This window comes from Seriola aureovittata, chromosome 8 (assembly GCF_021018895.1).
Source record: "Seriola aureovittata isolate HTS-2021-v1 ecotype China chromosome 8, ASM2101889v1, whole genome shotgun sequence".
Taxonomy (NCBI): Eukaryota; Metazoa; Chordata; class Actinopteri; order Carangiformes; family Carangidae; genus Seriola; species Seriola aureovittata.
Window position 1 is genome coordinate 3,724,205 of NC_079371.1, and position 22,099 is coordinate 3,746,303.

General features: G+C 38.1%; 3 protein-coding genes across 4 annotated transcripts; all 3 read right to left on the bottom strand.

Annotated features, from left to right (window-relative positions):
* Positions 1–1,565: 1,565 nt before the first annotated feature.
* Positions 1,566–5,819, bottom strand: ccna2 (cyclin A2). The gene is made up of 8 exons (XM_056383028.1): positions 5,202–5,819; positions 4,003–4,264; positions 3,750–3,856; positions 3,337–3,560; positions 3,034–3,238; positions 2,749–2,862; positions 2,229–2,362; positions 1,566–2,072 (listed from the first exon to the last, which is right to left on the bottom strand). Exons 1-8 carry the CDS (start codon positions 5,415–5,417, stop codon positions 2,021–2,023), a joined length of 1,314 nt encoding a protein of 437 aa, XP_056239003.1. The 5' UTR covers positions 5,418–5,819; the 3' UTR covers positions 1,566–2,020.
* A 1,124-nt stretch (positions 5,820–6,943) lies between these two features.
* Positions 6,944–13,461, bottom strand: bbs7 (Bardet-Biedl syndrome 7). Of its 2 annotated transcripts, none has more exons than XM_056382077.1 (19): positions 12,968–13,461; positions 12,567–12,632; positions 12,375–12,437; positions 12,094–12,269; positions 11,803–11,989; positions 11,633–11,705; positions 11,458–11,565; positions 11,094–11,224; positions 10,591–10,675; positions 10,268–10,370; positions 9,933–10,125; positions 9,712–9,786; positions 9,533–9,598; positions 9,105–9,244; positions 8,450–8,614; positions 8,148–8,257; positions 7,944–8,047; positions 7,503–7,626; positions 6,944–7,347 (listed from the first exon to the last, which is right to left on the bottom strand). In XM_056382077.1, the coding sequence occupies exons 1-19, from the start codon at positions 13,001–13,003 to the stop codon at positions 7,214–7,216; spliced, it is 2,139 nt and encodes a 712-aa protein (XP_056238052.1). In that variant the 5' UTR covers positions 13,004–13,461; the 3' UTR covers positions 6,944–7,213. The 2 variants fall into 2 exon arrangements, with proteins under 2 accessions (XP_056238052.1, XP_056238051.1); XM_056382076.1 differs by having other exon boundaries at positions 9,533–9,601.
* A 903-nt stretch (positions 13,462–14,364) lies between these two features.
* Positions 14,365–20,896, bottom strand: tmem33 (transmembrane protein 33). Its single transcript, XM_056383776.1, has 8 exons — positions 20,833–20,896; positions 19,216–19,283; positions 17,911–18,005; positions 17,579–17,766; positions 16,912–16,979; positions 16,453–16,586; positions 16,005–16,088; positions 14,365–15,438 (listed from the first exon to the last, which is right to left on the bottom strand). Exons 2-8 carry the CDS (start codon positions 19,261–19,263, stop codon positions 15,309–15,311), a joined length of 747 nt encoding a protein of 248 aa, XP_056239751.1. The 5' UTR covers positions 19,264–19,283; positions 20,833–20,896; the 3' UTR covers positions 14,365–15,308.
* Between the last annotated feature and the right edge of the window lie 1,203 nt (positions 20,897–22,099).

Genomic DNA, 22,099 nt, shown 5'->3' on the forward strand with positions numbered 1-22,099 from the left:
TAGGAAGCAACCCACCCTCTTCTTGGATCTTCTCAGGGGTTAGACAGATGCTGTGCTGTTTCTACAGGAGCCATTGTTCAAGCAGGTATCCAACTGGTGTGGTTATGTTATAGAATTCCCATCAGCTTCCATGGTTTAATCCTCCAGTCAGACACAAGCGTGTGCTGTCAGTGACAAAGTAAACCTGTTGGAGAGTGTGTGCATGGTCTTGGAGCCGTCCATTCTCCTGAGATGAAATGGTGGAAATCTTTTCTGCAGCTGGGTTCTGCTTCTCCTTCCCTGTCAGACTCCTCGCACAAAGCCAGCCTCCCAATTTATCATGAGGGGGGGCGGGGGAGAGCAAGAGATGCCTTCAACGCCATTGGCTGCCTTCACTTCACTTTCACAGGGAAAAAAAACAAATCACTGCTGAATGAGTAGAAAACGTCAATCCCATTGTCATTTACTGAGTGATAAACGTGCAGACAAAAAAGGGGCAAGCTTTGTTTGACGGACGTTTATATACATTTATTACTAGTGGCTTTAACAATTCATAGCATCACATAAGGTTGTGTGAATTATACAACTGCTGAGATGTCAATCAAGAATCTTTAAAGTCTCTAAGTTATCTTTAAAGTTTAATTTTTACCCATTTCAGTATTTTGTTTTACTTGTTCCAGTTTCCCCTCAAACACCCTTGAATTATTTTTACTTCTGGTCGTCTTTCATTTGTTTTATTAAATTTTTTCTCTTCCCCTTTCATCTGTGAATTTGTTGGATTCACCTAGCAAAAACTAATGCAGTCTAATACAATAAAGCCTCTAAATCCAGGAGTTATGTTCAGTCTGAAGCTGTTCCGGGTCTGTATAATTTTAGAGGCTGCTTTGGTGTTTGTGGTGCTGTTAAACTGACTTGAGGGTACGCAAAATAGAAACCCATCATGCAACACTGTTCAACGGCACCTCAAACTACAGCATCTAAAGTTATTGTTCAAGTTAAATACACACCTCAACTTAAATTACAACCCTCAAGAAGGTAGCATTTATTGCATGGTGGTTTTAGTTACATGTTCCTAAAAAAAAAAAAAAAAAAAAAAAAAAAGCCCAAAAAAATGTGGAGATGCACGAGTGTCATCTAAAGCCTCATAACTTACACTTGAGAGCAAGTTACAGCCCAAGGATTCAACTCACTTTCAGTTTAGCCAGCTTACCATTAAAGCCACATGCCATGTAATTAGTATGGTGAGGGGCCGAAGATCAATAAGCCATCACAGGCTTTAAATTAACAAAGCTGAACCAGTCAAGCCCACTTTGACCCTGTCTAGAGAAGTCACATGTACACCCATTTAAAAACTAGTCTTCTAGACTGCATCATAATAAAAGTTTCCAGGTCATCAGAAGAAATAGTTGGAGGTCCAAAACTGGTCCTCTGCTGCCCCCGTGAGGACAATGTGATCATAAAGATGTAGAAATGAAGTCTTACTTTAAATGAAGTTTTTTTTATTTACAAGAGCCATATTTTACAGTGCAGAAGATGCCTTGAACAGCTGTGAACTCCCAAGGCATTAATGTAATGAGACAGCTGACTCCATGACAGACAAATGGTGTTTAATCTGCATCTCAGGAGGCCAAATATTTGACAGTTACACCTCGAGGTGCAACAAGCAACAATTAACTGCTTAGAACAAACTCAACACGAGTGAAAAAAAATATTAAAAAAAAAAAGATTGAGTTTGAATACATTTACAGGTCTGATGAGTAGGTGACACTGCAGATCAAAGCATCGTGTTACAGCATGGCAATAAAGACCTCTACATTTTGTCTGATTAAAAGTCAACATTAAAACTGCTTGATTAACCAACACAACTGTAGCATCTGGCTTGAATGTCAGGATCGAGTATATAAAAATACCATTTTTAAAAAAAACTCTAAACATTTAGCACTACTCCAAGAAGAGCAGGCCATGTTATTTGAAACTGGCACATCATTTAAAAAATGTTTTAAAAAAACTGGGGTTGCAACTACATGGACAAGGGAAGGGGTCAGTTCAACAGCAACTTGGTTGGCACATCGATGCAGGAAACATTATGGTACCTAGGAAACAGACAAAAACAGTGTTTAGGTCATTTATACATTAAGTCAAAGTAAAGCCACCAGTAAGCACCACAAAAAAAAAAAAAAAAAAAAAAAAAAAAAAAAAAAAAAAAAAGTCATCAAATCCTATGTCAAGTTTACAAGTAGTGTACTTACTTGGGGCCCTTGTACTTTTCCTGGACAGACTGCTGCGCATGCTGAGCAGCATTGAGGTATATTCGGTGCAGATCCTCAACACATGGCATCAGATCCTCCAGGGAGTAGCCAGACATCTCTGTCAAGGACTTGGGCTGAGGAAGAGATAACCGAGTCATCTTGGATGTTTGAACACACGACAGAAACCCACCTCTCTACCCCCCCACTCAGGGGGAAATACTGGTTTCAACAGTACAAGATGAAAGTTTATCCAATAAAATACCCAAAGCAACCCTGTTTTTATGGCCATGACACTAATCATCAACTTTAAAGAAGTGATAAGTTGAAATGTGAATTTTGGGTTCTGTGACCACAGTAATAGCTCCATTTGTTTGTTTTGTCAGAACAAACAAGCTATGGAAGACAAAACTAATTTACAATCATGAACAATGTCGAGCAGAAAATCTTCTCATTTGAAGATTTACTTTGAGTGCCATCATCTACTGAATTATATGGCCTTACTATTCTACCCAGAACTCACCCATGAGCCACCAGTCACTGTGTTGTTGGCCAGGATGTAGGCTGCAGCAGCCGTCTGTGATGGCAGGTACTTCAAGAAGGGATCTGAATCAATCAGACTGAGCTCCCCAAGGTACTGAGGGGGGGGAAAAAAAATAAATAAATAAAAGACTGAGCTTCATGCAATTTATGCAGATACATTACACTAAACAGAGTCTTTGGTTAAGAAGATTGGATTTATCTGCTGTCATGGCCAGAGGTGCTGATCACAGCCAGTTGTATAAAAGTGTAATAACTGCATGCTTACCATTGCCAAACTCTCAACCTGTTTGTTCACAGACTGATGGAGGAAGTACTGGGTGAGAAACTGGCTGATGGTTGGTGCTGCCAGATCAAAGGAGAGCACTTTAAGCACCAAATGCTCCATTCTTAACACTTGCTTCTTGGTGTAGGTGTCATCTGTGATGTAAACGAACTCTGCCACCTCAGGGGGGTAGATTTCTTCAAATTTCCTGCATTTGATCATTAAAGGAATCGCATTACAAAAGATGAAAAGCCTGTCTTAGACACTCATTTTGTAATCTGAACACATTTTAAAATGGACACATACGAAGCCAGCAGCATAGCAGCAGTCCCGACGAGCTGAAGCTTCCCCCTCAGGACGGACATTGAAGAGAGGAACCGATCAATGTAGTTTACGGCCAGATAAAGTGTCTCGTTCTGCAGCTTGTACTCTTCGCCAACCTCAACCAGCCAGTCCACCAGGATGGCCCTCATACTGTTGGTGATGTCTGGTTGCTTTTTCATGTAGCCTGCTTTAGGCCTGGTTTTTACCTATAAACAACAACACTGTTAGAAAAAGCCATGTGCAGACAAGTTCAGATAAGCTACATTTCAAAAAAGGTCTAATGACAAACTTGGCATAACCCTACCAAGACACAGATCTGAAGTTTAGACCTGCAACCTCAGGTCTAAACTGCATCAGATCAGGATACAGTGGTATTTGCACTTAAAATATCTCACCTCCATTTCCCTCAGGTACGTGTGGATTTCAGCAGCATATTCTGGGACCTCGTTTACATTGACAGGTTTCTCCTCCCCCTCAACCACAGACATGTCCATGGGAGAGTCTGATCAAAGAAAAATTTACATTTAGTGCACAGACTGACAAACCAAATCTGGATGGTCAGTTTCTATGAACATATTTTGATATGAATTTCTGAAATACAAGGATTTTAGTAAAAAAAAAAATAAAAAAAATAAATTGACAACCCACCAAAGCTGACATCCATCGCTGATGGAATGTCAATGGTGGCGAGGGGTTGCCTAAGCCGTGCCACAGCATTGTTGACGGTCAGTGGAGAGTCTTCAGCGATGGGCTTTGCTTTGACAGCTTCAACCACCTGCTGTGGTTTCTTGGCACATGCACCATCAGGCTCATCCACATGGATCTGGAAAGAGGGCTGCTTGGCAGAGGGCTTCTCAAAGCAGCTTTTGGTAAAATCTTCATTTTTACAAGACAAGGACTGTGATGATTCCTGGAAGTGAAAAAAGGAGGTCAGTTTAGATTTAATGTCCCAGTAGGAATTTATGCAGCAAAGGCAGCATAATAAAATAAGACAAGTGACAACAAAGTGCAGGTGCTACAAGCTACAGAATATAATAGTTAAGAAAATCCACAACAATAAGCATGGTGATATGAGAGGCATGTCTTGTATTAACAGGAGTATTTATTCCACAAGAGATAAATCGAAAACTTGAATCTGTTTTCAGAGATCGAAGTCTTAAAATGTCAGCACTTTCAGATCTAGAACAGATAACTGTATAAATAACCAATTCACAAGTAAAAAAAAAAAAAATAATCTACAGCATTTCATGCGAGAATTTGATGCTTTTTGTCATGCGTGGCCATAGACTGAGCATCTTTGGGTGTTGGAGGGACAAACGGGACATTTGAATACGTTGCCTTAGGGGTTGGGCAAATTATTATTTTTTTTTTTTAAAAAAAGGGCATTTAACCATTTCATACAAACATTTTATAGAATAACCAGTAGATTTTGCATCTAAAATCGTTACTTGCAGCCCCAGTTAGACATGACACTTTGTTACCGTGAGTATGGCGGGATGACCCCTTTTAAATACAATAAACCGTTAAAGGCAGCAATACAAGTAAATAGTATAGCACTAATGTGATATTAAAATGGCGGACAACCTGGATATAAGAGGTAGCGGTAGCTACATATAAAAATAACTTCGGATTTTTAAAAATAAAAAAATATAAAGGTTAAGTGGCAGCAAAGCCACTGTATCTAGACATAAGTGCAATATCAACTGGTCTGGTGATAACCGAAAAAAAATGTTGCCTCCAAAACCTACAACGGCACCTCATTGTGACAACAGTTACTACAGTCAGCATTAGCCAACACTAGCTGGAGGCTAAACGAGCTACTTAGCATCATCGTTATCCAAACCAACCTGCTTAGTGCCGCGCTGATTCTGGGTTTTGCTCCTCTGGTTGTTCTGCAGGGCTCCCAGGACTGTTCTGGTGGCCGCTTGTTTCGGTGGAAGGTTTTCTTGATTTTCGTTTGCAGCAGTTCGGGCTTTCAAGGAGCCCCTCAATCTTGACAGCATATTTTCTTGGTTGTGATGCTCGCTAGCCGCGCTTCCCTGTCCTCGGTTAGTTCCTGACATATTCCCCCTGTCTTTCTAACTACTTTGCTGCACTTGTTGTGTGCTTTTTGCTTGTTTAAAAAAAAAAAAAATATATATAAGTCTAAACGACTTGCAAGAGATCACTTAAGGTTAAATGGAGACTAGCAATAGCTGCTACCTTGCTGAGGAAGGTTTTGGAAACGTTCACAATCAAATCTAAGCTGTTGAGATGGCAACGGCACCTAGAAGTGCAGTGATACAAACTAAACACCCACAGCCGGCGGATCAATATCTACAATGTGGGTTAAAAATGTGATTTCAAGTCGCCATACTCGTACAAGTCTCGCAATAACCACCAACCTGCAAATAAGGGCAGCTGCTAGCCGTGGTCCATTCACACAGAGATACTGCTTTCTCTCAGTTCAAGTAGCCCGCGAGGATTGAAACTGACCAATCACAGGCCACACAGGTAGTGACGTACGAGATGTACGGGAACTGGAGGGGTTCAATTCGCCTAATTATAAATTCAAAACCGGTTTGAGTTTGATAGTAGCGCATGTGCACATCAATACAAACACATGGTTAGTGTAAGTTGATTTACTTCTATCTACCCAGTGGAGGACGAAGTACTCAGACTAAGTAGAAGTAACAATACCACACTAGAGAAATACTCTGTTATATAAATTCTGCGTTCACATTTCAACTTAAGTAAAAGTGCTGGCATCAACATATACTTTTTCAGAATTTAACAGTTTCACAATAATGTAGATTTTCTTGTCAACCATATATAACAGGGGACTGGAAATGTCTCATTTCATATCAAATTCTACTTTATATGTATATAACACGGATTTAATTATATGAGAAAAAACAATCGGCTAAAGAATAGGAAATGAAATGAATTGCCATGGAGATATTTATTTAATAAGTTAGTAGTATGGTGTCATATGTTGGTTGTTATCTGGTGTGTTTTTGTTGCAGAGCATTGACTGAACATGTTTGTAATTATTTGTTGTTGTGGTTGTGCTATGTTGTTGCTGAGTTGGAGGGGATAGGGAGAAATCTACAGAGATCTATAGCACAGAGGAATACGTTATGTCAGGCACTGGATACTCAAGCAGCACCTACTAGCAGGATAAATCCATTGTTTGTTTTTGTCTTTTCAAGGAATTTGGTGACAGTAAAATAAATATAGCCTATCACCAGACTTATCATTTAATGCTACAGCTGGAAAAGATTGTAATAACTTTATATACTACTGGGTCGATTAATCTATTATATCCCATAATCATTTATTTGTTGGTTATATTAATGTGAAACAACATAATAACAATAAAGTAAGGAGATAAAAAAGATACAACATTTCCCTCTGAAATGAGGAGTATGAAGTATCAGCCTCTTGAATGATGAATCTTACATTGGTTACAAATAAGTTATAATTTTGAGGGGGAATTCACAGTCTACTGATACAAAACATACATGATGTACTTTTCACTGGCTTATATTTGGTGACTGAAATTTAAAACCTCAACCCAAACAACTATTTAAAAGAAGATACTGCAACATCTGGGAAAACTTGTAGTGGTTTATTAATCACCACCCTTGTTTTTAAATGCTATCAAAATACATTATAAATATCTAATCATTGTACACCATAGTTTACAATACATAGAACAAACATTATCTAAATGATAGTATGACAACATGACATTGTGACACTTTTAGCAACTATCATAAAACAAAACATCTGTATTTACAATACAAAAATAGCATAAATCAAGACCCTCAAAGACAAGTAAATAAATAGGCCTACGTATCCTCTAAACTGTATGACATCATGCCTCATTGAAAAAGTCTAACAGAGAATTTAAGTCATAATTATCGAGTATCTCCAATAATGAGGACACCTTGGTTTTCACATTCTGGCCTTTGAACTTGAATTTGTCGATGAAGAGGTCTGTGATCATTCCTACAGGAAAGAAGAAGAAACAAACAAAAAAATATTAGTTACAAGCAACCAACAATCTTAATTCTTAACTTAAAAACTACTCAATAGGCTCTAGATGAGAGAGCTGGTGAACTTCAATGATAATGTTAAAAGTTAAAAGTGACTAAATGCTTTACCATAAAGCCTCTCGAGGTGTGCTGGCTGCTTCTTGTACTCCTCGAGAAGATTAGCAGACTCATCCAAGATGTTACGATACTCTGGGATGAGGAAGTCAGCGTTCCCCTCGTGAACCTGAAGCTCCTGCCAATCAGAGAGGAAGTGGTGGTCAGTCAGGTAAGGGATAAACATAAGCATCTCCAGTGGGTGAATGTGAGAGGACTTGTTGCTTCAACCAAACATGGGCTTGACTGCTGTATGTGATCGCATTAAAAGGTCCCATATTTTACACTTTCCATTCTGACTCTGAAGCCCTGACCTAAGTTTACTGAGGTTTGTCTAGTTATCTGCAGAAAAAAAGAAACACTAGATTCGCAGAGCATGGCACCAGCTGCTGTTCAAGTCTGTCAGAGTGGATTTCTACTGTAGGATGGTGCATTTAATATTTCACCAACACTTACTTTAAGAGCATCAATAAGCTGAACTTTTTTAGCCAGCAACAACTGGCACTCCAGCTTTGGATGGATCATTTTCAGGGTGTGGCTCACAGAGTCATCATTGTTATCTGGAAGATAAATAATCAAGCAAAAGGGCAATATGAGCAATATTTAATCTATCAATATTTGAATGAAATACACACTGAAATAAAGTAACAATGCACCTACCATATGAAATGTTGAGATTGATTTTCTTCTTGGTAGCTTCTTTAGACAGGACATCACTTAGTATGGAGATGGTAGAGATGTTGTCTGACCTGAAGTGACCCTCTCCTTTGCTAAAATTAGATGCACAGGAAAAAACAGGTTAAAAAGTAAATATATAACACAAATCACCACTGAACATTTAAATGAAATGTGAAAACAATATGTAAAGCATAAACAAAACATTTCTAAAGCTCAGTTATCTCATACGTTCTACACATTTATATGCAATGCTTGTGTCTTTCTACTGTGTGCTTAGTGTTTACCAGTAGTTGGCTTCAAGCTGTGTGCCAAGGAAAGTGTTATGGAAATAAAAAGTGATGCTCTCTCCTGCTGGTGTTTTCTCAGGCACCTCTGGCAAACAGAAGACAACCCAGGAGTGGATCTCTGCAAAACTGAACTGTCCCACCAGACTGAGCCTGTTCATGGGTCTGTAAGACAGAGAGAGGTAAGAGACTGACAAAGACATTTATCATGGGTAAAAAAAACTTGAAAGATAACTTATATGGTACCACTATGGCATTACAATGAAATTAAAAAGCAGCTCTCTGAAACCTTTCATTATTAAATTAATCTTTCAACTGGTCCAGAATTTGGTGTGAGACCTTGAAAAGTTTTAGCTTCTTTAATAAAATGTTATGATTACATACCCATTTTTAGTTTAACATCATCCTGGATTAGTTGTTTTTATTATAAATATTTCTCTTTAGCCTCTAAATCCAGCCTGAATCCACCATTCCAGTAACTTAACAGTCAGAACGAATTACCATTTCATGTCACTTCAATCATTCTGAACAAATCAGTGACGTTGAAAGTGTTTGGAAACTGATTTGGGGCATCGAACTATCCAAACTTGTGTTTTGAAATGATGTGCATCTTCTTATAAAAACACAAATTTTCATCAGACATTGAAGTCTTCACCTGTCTTGGTCTATGCTGTGTGTGCGCTGGTGGAGTGACAGTGGTTTGATCTGGTACTGGCGGACCTGGCAGGTCTTGGGTTGCAGTCTGGGGGTAATGTAGGCCTGGAGGGTGCCATATTGTCCCTCAATGGACCTCACCTATGAAAATAGTTTATTATAGATTTCCACAGTGTCACATACCGCAAATAGTTAAAGCAAGTCAACTAAAGTCAATTAAATATACAGCATCATCAGGAAGGTTTTCTAATGTGATTATGGCTACAGAGGTGGGGCAATTAGTTTAATACACAGCTGAGCACTGTCTGTCCCATCAAGGCACACAATGACACAAAAGAAGGCCCACTATGACATTGCATTATAATTGCATAGAGGTTAAGAAATCCCAACTTCAGTAAGTAAAAGAAAATGTTTAGATGCACTTGTTACCTTGAGCTCAAGTCTGGTAGTGTTAGCCTGACATCTGTAGGTGGCCAGGAGGAAGTTTCCATTAGGCTGCTGCAAACCGAGATTGAGAGTGAGGCCTCTGGGAGCAGCAGCAGGTTTGAGATTTTACTGTATTTGCACATATGTACTTGTTCTGCGTAGAAAGAGTTTGCACAGCTCACCTCCGAGTCACATTCACTGAAACTGACAACAGCTGAGTTTTTATCCACATCCAGCAGATCTATGGGGACGTCGCTCTGCATAGGAGATTAATCTTTAAGTTATATTTTGCTTGTTTACATCTGCAACATTGGCTCAAGAGTATGCTTATCATATTTTTTAGGGTCTTAAAGTTCAACTGTCACCAGGGATTGTAACAGCACAGATTTATTGCTCAGTGTACCTGGAGCAGCAGATTGTCAATGGCAGTCTGCACCTCCAGGGTGAGGCTGTAGCTGGCGTCGTCCTGGCAGAGGGTGAACTTGTCATTAATGCTGAAGACGGGCACAGCAGAGACGGCTGTGCTCGACTGAGAGGTCTGCTGGTATTGCTCTCGTCCCTGCAAGACTTTGACCTGCAGCTGCTCCAGCTCCGATCTGAAACGAACCATATACTGACCTGAAGAATGGATTTGTTTTGAAGTCATTTCCTTAACTAGTGTGTATATGCAGAAAGTCAAACACATGACAGGAACAAAGACATATTGTATAATGGAAGGAAGCAGTATTTAGATGATACCTGAGTGCTTCTACTTTGGACTGGATCTCTTTACTCATCCTGACCTCGTCTCCCGGGCCGGCCTCAGCCTTCTGGGGCTCAGTGGTCAAACCAGTCACCCATCCTGGAAGAGGTAATGGAAGTTATTCAGAATATGCTGTGCATTTCAAGGTCCCTTACTACTGGGTTATAAGTAACTCATACTACATTCCAGACAGCCAGTAATTTTCTCTCAATCAAGAATGAAGTCATGCAGACAGTTTGACAGGCAGGACAACAGACACATTTTCTTCTCTGAGAGAAAATTGGGAACACTATTGTTTTGAATTTTCGTTTAAACTAACCTGTGTAAGTGGCAGTTAAGACCTCTTCATAAGACTCCTTCCCCACGCAACCACCCTGGATGGACGTCACACTCTCTGACAGTATCTGAAGGGAAGAAACCCTGGTCGTCAATGAGTGAGCGCTATGATCAGTGCATTTCATGCAATACTGAAAAAAATAATGGACTTGAAGATTAATAAAAGGCAAGGGGATGGCTATTAAATCATTTAATATGATTACTATTTAATCGATTATGTCTTTGCAAATTAAAGGATGCTGCTAATGTTCTGTAGCTGGGTCTAAGGAAAGTACTAGTCAGACATACAGGCTTGGCTTTTCTACAGTTAAGCTAAAGCAGAAGCAGGTATGCTACTATATGCTGTCTACTGCTGCATGATGCTGACAAAAAAATCTAAATCTGTCATAAAAGTTATGATCTTAATGGATTAAGAGTTTCTTGTAATTCTTTACCCAAACATTGAAAACTACATATTCTGATTAAATGTGTCAGGTATAAACCTACATGGTCAAAACGTAATGTGGGCTCACTGGCTCCGTCGAAACCATAAACCTCTACTGTCCCATCATCCCTTCCCACCAGAATGTCATTCACTCCATCTCCAATAATGTCGTACGTGTCAATGCAGAGAATTCCTGATGGGAGACAGAAAAGAATAACAGTGCTGTGAAAGGTTGAAACAAAACAACAAAGAGAAGAAATACTGGTATACGCTGTATGGAAATTCTTGGACACATCATGGTTTACCCATATGCTGCAATTTAATTACACATATGCTGTGGAAAAGGGTTGTTATTAAAATCACATAGATTTATATTTCATTGGCTAAAAGACGCAACACTCTGGTGTGGTCCTATAAACAACATACCTCCTTTCTTTTTGTCATTGTCGATCTCCCATTTGGTCGCAGCTGAGCCCTCACCGATCTGGACCAATCCTATTTTACCATCTGTAGTTCCATAGAGGATTTCCTCTCCTGCAGAGACATCACTCACATTATATAAAGTAATCTCATGTTTTAGCACATAGACAAGTTAACTTGCCTCCATCTTTGTTGTACAATTCCAAGACAGATGGAGGGCCAGGCACTTCAATCTCATAGGAAAGCTCGGATCCCTACAGAAGAAAAAACTATGTCTCATCTGACTGAACTCAGGACAAATACATATACATTAAATATTAACATATACATACAAATACAAGCTTGGTTTACCTGTAAGACTCTGAGAACCCGATCTTGGCATGCCAGGACTGGGACAAGGTGTGTCAGGTTCTCTGACGACAAACATGTGATATCATTGATTTTGTCTCCAGAGAGATAGTAGTCCTGATCCTTGCAGTCACAGTAGTGGTTATAGATGTAACTTGCACTCACAAAAAGGTCAGCGCCTGAGACGTGCCTGGAAAAAAGAGAGAGCCAACATCAATCAGTGAAGTAAAAATCATACAGCTCTGAACAAGTTAAGCAGCGTAAGTATGTAGAAATGGCAGAAGTGGCTCCTACATTGCATTAATGGTCTCAGTGAGGTTGGCTTCAAAAGTGAGGAACTGTTTGCCTTTCTTGGTGAATCCTCGGACCTGAGAGCCAGAACAAACAAAGATCTTCTCCTGTGGAGTTCCCACAGCTCCTCCAAGGTCCATCCTGGATATTTTCTGTCCTGGAAGCGTCTTAAACACAGGCTAAAACAGAAAGTCAAAATCTTGCAGTTAAAAACAGAAATTATGCACTTTAAGATCCAACTAGCTGTACGATAATGAAATAAAAATCTTAACCAGGTTACACACCACTGCTTCTCCCTTCTTCATCCCAAAACATGTCAATATACCATCATGATCACCAATAGCAACCTGAAACACAGAGACACCAATCAAGCACCATGAGGCTGTAATAATAAAGAGCTGGATAAAAAAAGCACACACACCACTAACTATAATAAATTCAGTTAGGCACTGGTATTGCACTGACAGTAATACTACCTTTTGGGTTGCCTTTTTTCCCAATGCTGGAAGAAGCCGCATAGTTTTCTGAGAGGTCACACCAACCTGTGTGGAAAAAGATCACGTATTAAAAAAGGGGGAGGGAAAGAAAAAAGTATCAGGAAAATGCCCTGAATAGACTTTATTTGTGGTCAAAGTTACTGTTATTGTCTTGGACTAAGGATAAAAGATAAAAAGAATTAAACCAATTCAGTGATGTAAGATAAAGTAATTATAAATAGGGGATTAAAACTAAATAACAAGAGAGAAAAAATAAAGCAAAAACTACCACTGATCAAGATCAACAGAATACGAGTATGACAGTAACTTCAAATGATCGAAATCCATTTCCTCTGAGAGACCGACATAATCCTGATCAAATAGACTTTAGTTCTTGTTACCTGAATATAATCAACTCGATTTAGGTGGAGCTCCATCTTCTTTCTCTACTGAGAGTCTTATCTTTGAGAGAGGGAAAAGTCTGATGCAAATCTTCCAAGTAAGTTAATCCGACTATGAATCTTCAGGGATCATTAGTTGCAGTCCACCTTAGCCGTATGGCCTTCACAACTTATCGCTAAAATTGTCCATCCGAATTACAAGACGATAGTGATGGTGAAGCGAGACGAGGATTATCAAAAGCAAGGAGATTAGCTCGACGTGCTAACGTTAGCTAGCAAGCTAATTAGCTAACGCGATTTATCCGCACGCCAACTGTCTACTTTGAAGAGGAGAAAATCATAATTTAAAAAATGTACTAAGAGAAATAAATAACACATGAATCAAACCAATTCCACCGTATATTGTAAAGTAGCATTGAAACCTCACTAAACGCGAATATTACGTTTTAACTGTCAATGCAGCGCTGGCTTGAGTACCAGATAAACGCAGTTGCCCGTTGCCTACGGCAACGCTGTAGTCACAACAAGCTGTGACCCCATTGGATGTGAGTCAAAGGTTGAAACTGTGGTCTGATTGGTTGACTCGTTCCTGATAAATACGCCTGGACTTTGTTTTCTAATAATGCTCAATATCGCTTCACATAATATTCCTCAATGCATGCATGTTGTAATATCTGCCTCGAGGTACACTACAACAAAATTTAACAAAGAAAAAAAACATTTGTAATTCTATTCGCTGATGTAGCCCGTTAGATGGCGCTGAAAGCTCTAAGAAGTAAATTGACCTTGAAAAGATTGTTTTGGACTGAGGTGGAAGAAGTACTCAGTATAAGTATAGTAAGGATCAGTGTGTTGCTACTTATGCAAATTTGCTGTTACAAGTAAAAATACCGCATTCAAAATTTTAAAAGTACAAAAGTATTAGCATCGAGATAATGTAAAATCAACTATTTCATAATAATATATATCATTGGATTATGGTCATCATCATTTATGTTGATATTTTGTATTATTAATCTGAATCTACAAAGTGTACTAACTTAAGTTATCAGAGTAAAAAGTACAATATATGCCTCTGAAATGTACAGAGTAAAAGTTTTTTTTTTTTTTAAAAAAGCATAAAATGGAAGTATTTAAGTAAATTACAAGTACCTCCAAACTGAAGTACATTACTTATGTACTTGGTTACTTTCCAACACCGGTTTTTGAAAACTACCATTTTCAAGTTTAAGAATGAAAATATTGTGTTGAAAAGAGGTAATGGTTGTAGACAGAGCAATAGTTATACTGTATATCTACGAGTAGCAAGATACTCTGGTTCATCTCTTTAAAATTAGTTCATAATTAGGCCATGATCAACTATAGTAATCATAATAATAAGCACAAACCAACATTACTATACTTTAATATTTTATTGGTTTAATTAAGAGATCATTTTATTCTTGTCATAAAAATGTGGTTTGTTTGTAGGCAAATAAACACATTTAACATGGCAGAAAAACAAAAATCATAGCATGCAAAGAGCGAGAAATCTACACAAGCAACAAATAAATGAAGTAAATTCAAAACAGTTTTCAAACTGAGAAACAAGGTCAGAATGCATTCATAAGGATGACATGCATTGTGCAATTCATTCAAACTGAAAAATGGCTGGTGCCTTAAAATATTCTATAAAATACAGCAGATATCTTGTTTCTCAATTCAACACCCATTTTGACATCATACCTACGTAGATTCTGCATGTTGTTAAATGATGGCAATGATAGAATACATTTAAAGTCAGGCATTCAGACAAATTAGAACATCAGATGCTTTGTACATAAAAAAGAAATTAGACTAGGTAGAAACTGCAAACAAACCGCATTCTCCATCCATTCAAGTACAACATGATTATTTTTTAAAAAAGAACAATTTTAATAATGTATAAGAACATTTTCATTTAAGTTACTAATCTCAGAATGTTAATGTTTCATCACAGAATAAGCAATTTTCATGAATAAATAAGGACATAAAAGGAAAGTACAACAGCCGATAACAGCCGAACACAGATGATGTTTACTGTGCTCCTTTCAGTGAACGTAACAAAGTGAGGGGTGTCCACTGCGTGAATGAGGTCACATTAGGAAGATGGGAAAAGAAATATCACCATGAGACTTCAGTGCATTACTGGCTGCTCTTCAACTGTACTCAAATATACAGAGAAGTTGGAGCACAGGCTGTAAAGCTGACATTCAGAAAACAGTTCCTTCTGTTGATGGCATTGTCTGTCCCCATCAAAGTTTAAGTCACATCCTAAATGGTGGAAAAAACAAAAAGAAAACAAAACTTTTACATTGTGTAATCAGACGCCCGTGGGGGCGAGGCGGCTGATGAAGGCGATACTGCTGAGGCACATTCTCCTGAAGAAGGCGGGACAGGCAGGTTTCATGATGAAGTGCTCCAGAAGAATTCGCAGCTCTGTGAACAAGGTGCTGAGGTGGAAAGAAGATGTGTTTAATAATCAGTTTGCCATTAAGACAACTTGTACATTTCATTTCTAATGAAATTACAAAGCCAAGAACAATTTCAATTAGATTTGTTTTAAAATAACATATCATCAATTATATATCAATAAAAATGAACAGTGAACTCTCATGTACTGGTGACACAGTGTCTGACTTACCTCAAACTTATGTCTGGCATAATGAAAATTTCCTGGTAACTTTTTGGCCAATACTCGCTAATACTGCTATACTGTGTCTGAGATGAGCTGATGTTGGTTGATCATATCAGTTCGGTGTGCAAAGAAAAGATTTCCATGGCTTTAAACAGTACTTTCCTTTTGGTGTTTTAATTTATTTTTGATTTGCTATAAAACAGTTTAAAACTTTTTTGTGTCAAGTGATGAATGTTTCAGGTTAGGAGCAGTGGGAAAAAAAGTACTGAATCATTAAAAAAGTTTTATGTTCTTCAAACTGCTTGGCAATCATTATGAAATAATGATTGTCTTGTACGTATAGAATCATTTACATTATGATATATTGTGATAACATCTTACCGGCAGTATGGGTTTCTTCTGGATGTGTAGCGGAGAGTGAGGAATCGGTAGTAAATGAAAGGCAGCAGCAAACTTCCCTGGCCACTGTTAACAAGATTTGAGAGACATGAATAAAACTAAACTGACATTACACAATTGTGGATTGTTCAATATTTCAATAATATAAAATAACAAAAATATTAAACTTTATTTGTTAGGCATTTTTTATTACATTATTTCATTACTCTAAACTGCAATAACAGTTCCCTTCTGTTGACAGAAAGACAAATCAGCAGGAATTATGTGATGCAGTCATTTCAACATGAGGCAGAGTCTCTAAGGAAAGTCTCCAACATCTTATGGATGTACGGTTTTCATATTAAAGTGCTCAGTGAGTGTATGAGTACTTAAAGGATCTGCAATGTTTCCTGACAATAAACAACTTCTCACTTCAGTTGTGAGCAAATACCTGAAGAGCATGAAAACAGTGGCTGGCATCAAGAAGATCTCATTGCAGGCGATGAACTTCAGGATGTTCTGCTGATTGGATGTTAGTTTGTCCAGGAGGTTTCTGATGAACATCAGGCTGCTGGGGCCCACGGACTGCAAAGAGAGATGATAGAAAGTCAAAAGCTGACAACAAAACTGTTGTGAGGTGAGTTTTCAGTGAGGCGCAGAGTTTACATGAAATAATGATACAAAGTAAATGTAAAATCACATTATCAATCATCAGCTTTTATTAGATTTTTTTGGTTGAGTTTTGGTCCCTGAGTAATGGCTGGTTGATGGAGTAGATAATTAAAACACCATTTGGCTGGTGGTAATGTCCCACCTTGGTGTTAAATAATATTCAGCAAATGGCTTTCTGTCAGACATTTTAATAAATAACATTAAAAGTCACAGCAGGTGATTGTTGCCTCATACTCACGTCAAGGACTTTCTTTGTGTAGGTCGTTGCATGAAGCAAGGAGAAGAGGAAGACTGGGAAGATGCTCACTGGATACAAGTGTTAAAGATCAACATAAAACGACAGAACAAACCTCCCACCGTAGTTTGATTTGATTACTAGTGCATGATAATATGTTTTAATGGTTAGAATCATGTTGATACTGAAGCATTTACTATATGGTGAATCCTCCTGAAAGAGGAACCACTCAATGTGTAGAGTGCAACCATGTTATCAAAATCAGTGCGTTCACGTGCCCTTCACTAAACAGGTTACTCAGAGAAATCAGGTTATGTGGATAATCGGAAAAAACACATTTATACACAGCAAATCAGTAACGAGATTATTCGAGAGGACGGAAGAGAAACCTTACACAGACTGTCTAGGGGAAAAAATTTCACAACAAACTAAATATAAATTTAAGTAAAAATTAGAATTAGACTAGAAAGAACAAATGCTCGAATCTTTAAAGTAAATCACTAACAATTAAAGAAGACAAGAAACTTTCATTAACTACAACAATAGCAATAACTAAATGGAAACCTCAACATAAACTGTCCTGTATTCAGTATCTATGTATGACATCATGATTTTAACCAGTTATAGAGAGATACTGTAAACAGCATTGTATTTCAAGGTGAAAGGATACTTGTGATGGGGTAGGAGTTGACCAGGATGAGTGAGTAGAGCAGGTAATGGCAGCTGTCCTCTTGAAGAGCCTGGGCCAGGAAAGCTCTGCTCAGCTGGAAGCGTGGAAGCCTTTGATGCAAGCGAAGAGCACTGGTGAGGGCGTTCGCTAACAAGGCTCTCTGATAGAAGTTTGCTGCTGCATAAGGTCTGAAAAACATGAGCAATGACAAATATTAGGATATCCACACAGGCTGAAAGAAAGGAGAATCAGTTGAAAGAAGTGCATTTCTGTCAGATGTCGGTCTTTTTATGATGTCAGTACATTAACAAAGAGCCGATGAGTGCACTCACCCCAAAATTGGTAGAATAAACATTACGGAGCAGTAGACGGTGAAGAGCCGTGACAGCCACATTGCAGTTTCCAGCTTGTTGCTCATTAAAAATTGCTGTGGAAGAAAGAAAAAAATAAGCTTATGTCATCCGGCAATATAACAGTAGAAAGTGCTGCTCCAGGTATCATATCACTTGATATAACATCATCAACATCATATCATATGATATAACATGTGTAACAGCTTGAGATCCAGCGAAAGAGCTGGGTGATTTCTATTCGCTGTTTTAGCATTTGAACTGACAGAGTGAGTCTCATGTATACTGAAAATTGATTCACTGATGGTTCTCTCAAGGGTTAGCATAAACCAGCTAAATTAAAAAACAACTTAATTCAATCTAGCAGTTACTTTTACTACCCGTTCATCAGAAGTCAGGTCATAAGATGCAGCTGTAACTCATCAAAGAACCTTCTGCTTCAGCTGACATGGCCGAAATACAGCTGTTCTACATAAACTGACAAGTTTGAATGCACAGTTTGAGGAACGAAGAAAGGTTGCAAATGTACCATTATCTCAAATTCAAAGAATCAAATCAATACATCAGCTTCATTATCAGCTGATCTGCTGCTGTGTAAGTGCTGACTTGCAAAAACAAAACAGTTTTTCTTTCAGATAAAATAAACCTGTATGTTTGCATGTGGTGGACACAACAACAAGAATCACCTGCACATTATAAAGCAATCCAGTACTGCACCGCTAACATTTACCCCACCGTTAAAAAACTAAATTTGTGATGAAACATTGTTAATTGAACTCTGAATACCAAGATTGGGTAACTGTGTCATATGTACTGTGAGCGAACATAAGAGTTAGCACTGCAGGCACAGCAGGAGTAAATGTTTTCCAAGAGTGTTTGCAATTAGAGACTCCAATGACAATGCAAGAGGCAGAATAAAAGCAGCATAGACAAAATCAACGAAGCTGAGGCCAAAATACCCTGACTTTTATTCCTCGCTATGGGTAAAGCTCCCAAAACACTGGATCTAACAGTTTCCATTATGCAACTTAATAGTGTGTTTTGTTAGGCTTTCCCTGTTACGTAAATAACCTCAGTCCCTGGTTTGTAATGCTGGCTTTCTGTTAAAAAGTCTCAAGCAACTGCTTAATCGGGCTTCAGAAATCACCCTCCAAAGAAGTCATTATACAAATGTTTTTCTAGGATGAGTAGTACTCCTTGTGACGAGAATCTTTAAAGTTGAATCACTAGATTGCACCTTAAAAAGGTGAGAAATAGCTGCAAATAATTGTCAAGCAGGCAACTTACCATGGGCCCCAGCTGGGGAGGAGGGCTTTGTTGGTTTGTGTCAGCCATCTTTGGGAGTGTAGATCTTTCTGTAGAAAAGAACAGTCACATTATGAAGCAATAATGACTAGTCATATCAACAGCAGTCAGGGCTAAATACTTGTTAGCTTATATTATCACAAACCTTCCACTAGTCTCTGTTCTTAGTTAGTTTTTAGGGGATTCTGACTTTGAATTTTTTTTTTCAAATCAATTTATGCTTATGATCACTAGTTTGCTTAAAGATTTTTTTTTCTTTTTGTCTTTGTCTTGTCATTACAACAGCATAACAACAGGAAATAGGTGTTACAAAGTCCTGATAAAACAACTTTCAACAACTACATAAATAACTAAAAATGAAAAGAGAGAAGAAAAAAAAGGCCAGAAATGTGATTTGATGCAGTCAAGAATGAAACTAATTTATAGTTACTTCTCACTACATCACAATCTGAATACATATTAAGAAAAATATTCATAGCTTTTCTCTTTGCTGAGTTTTTAACAGAGGTGAGGTACACATCCATATCTGTTGAGCTTTTTCTTGAAGTAACTTCTGCTATGAATTAAGACTTAGAGAATAATGTAAAGATTTACAATGAAGTGAATTTTGAATTTCCTAATGCAGTAGTAGTATAACAAAATTCCAAAATCCTCAATGTATCTATTGATACTACTGAGTAGTACTGAGTAGCTTTTAAGAGTAAATTTCTGAATCTTGATGAAACTGCATAGGAAGAGCAACACAGTCACTGACCTAATGGTATATTAACTACAGCCATCATTTCAGGTTTTCTTTCTTTTTAAGATCACATAAACTTCAATTTAGTTCCTGTTTCATGCTCATACTGGTCAAAGTATGAATGAAAGTCTGATGGAGAACCAGTAGGAGCAAGATAGCCTCCAATAGCTTGCAGTAGTGGGAGTTACTGATGGTGCTGACCGGATTGTACAGCCTCCTGCAACTAAGTCCACTGTTACAATAACCCCACTTTCAGTTTTTAAGGATGTAACATTTCCCTACAGACAGTCAACACTTAAAGTTAACATTACTCTTGCAGGGAGAATATATTTAATATTTCTGCCACTCACATGTATGACTTTTTAATGCCTTTAATGCCTTTTTCAGGGACAGTTAATTCACTGGTTTTAGACACTTGCAGTTTCTCTGCATTTGCTCGGTTTTAGGAGGAAGATGTAGGTACATTAGCTCACCTAGCCTTCGCTGTTTTGGGTAAATTAATGATTAACGTTACATTACTTTAAATTTCAATGGAAAAACCTAACGCCTTACTAGTGATCGAAGAGGATCAGTCGAGACTTAGGTATGTAAATAACCAGTGAGCTCCTCTCTATTTTTTTTATATATCATATGGATGCTAACGTTAGCAGCTAACGTTAGTAGCAGGTGGGTCTAGAATATTCTGTTACCATCGTTACTAGCATGCGAGCTAACGTTAGCTACCTAGTCTCTCGCCATGTCATTAATTCTATTTTACGTTAGCTGTTTCGGCTGTTTAAAGAGGCCCGTACGGACTTGATACTCCCGGTTGACAGTACGTAATATGAACATATCTACGAGTAATAAAACGGATAGCTTACCAAGCTTACAGCGGCGAATTGGTCCTTTGCGTGCTGGGCAACTGACAGGCTGTAGGTCAGCTGACCTTCTAAAGCGAGAAGAGAAGTACCTCTCGCGAGATTTTAGATCTCACAGGCTCACGGGCAACACTTCCCTCTAGTGGACAAAAGAATGAAACTCAAGGCCTGCTCAATGTTTTCCAAAATAAAAAAATTGTGTGATTAAATTTTAATGATTAATTTTTTTTGTAAATTACCTAAAACTAAATGTATTGCATGCACTGTACAGAAAAAGCCACAGTATGTAGGCTACTGTATAAATAGTAACTTCTTACTTGTGCTCTATTTATTCCAGCACTTTTTGCATACCGTTGTACTATTAATAATACTGTGTATACAGTTTACAGTGTGACCTGTATATAGACACTGTATATCAGCATATCAGCCATATGTGAATCTAGCTGCTTCATTGTAAACATTTACAGCATGTTTGCTTATCGGTGTTTAGTTTTGTAGACATTGTTTTAGCTGTATGTCTTTGTGACCAATTTATAGACCAAATTATTTCCGAATAAAACAATAACAAGTGGCTATCAGAACATCTGAGAATGTTCTGAAGCCTTCAAATGAAACACTTGAATGTCTCTTGTGACTCGTTCCCTTTGTAAGGAGGAGTGTTTAAGACCAGGATTTCCAAGCTTAGTTTGAACATGTACAACAGTTTGCTATTAGAATTTCACAGATAGTCAGGTTTAGTCTCACTTTAAGTTATTCTTATCTGCTGATATCAGGCTTTTGTTTAATGCATGTATTCATATGTTTCTCCTGATACAGTATTTTATCACTGGATGTCTTTTTGTTTTGTCAACCTTCTGCCCATATAATCCTTTATTTCTTGGAACTATGGTGTAGCAGAAGAGGAAAAAGAGGAGGTTTGCATGTTGAAATTTCACCCATGAAACAAATGTTAATTACAACAATGATTAAAGTAGTGAACAGAGGGCAAAGGTGTGTTACATTCTGTTGCTTATTTGCAGAATATGAGACCGACAACAGTGTTTGTTATAAAATTGTTAATAATCAAAGGTCTCTATTAGACTGTACTACAGTCGTTGGTAGTGTTGAGATTCACAGAGCTACACCGGTGACTGTGCTCAGTGTATTTTGAGCATTACATCTAGAGACGCACAGCTGCAGAGTGCGGCTGCGCCGTGGACAACGCCCACATCTGAGGAGCAGAAACCGACTCTCTGACTTCATTTCATAAAGTTTTCTTGAAGTTTTTCAC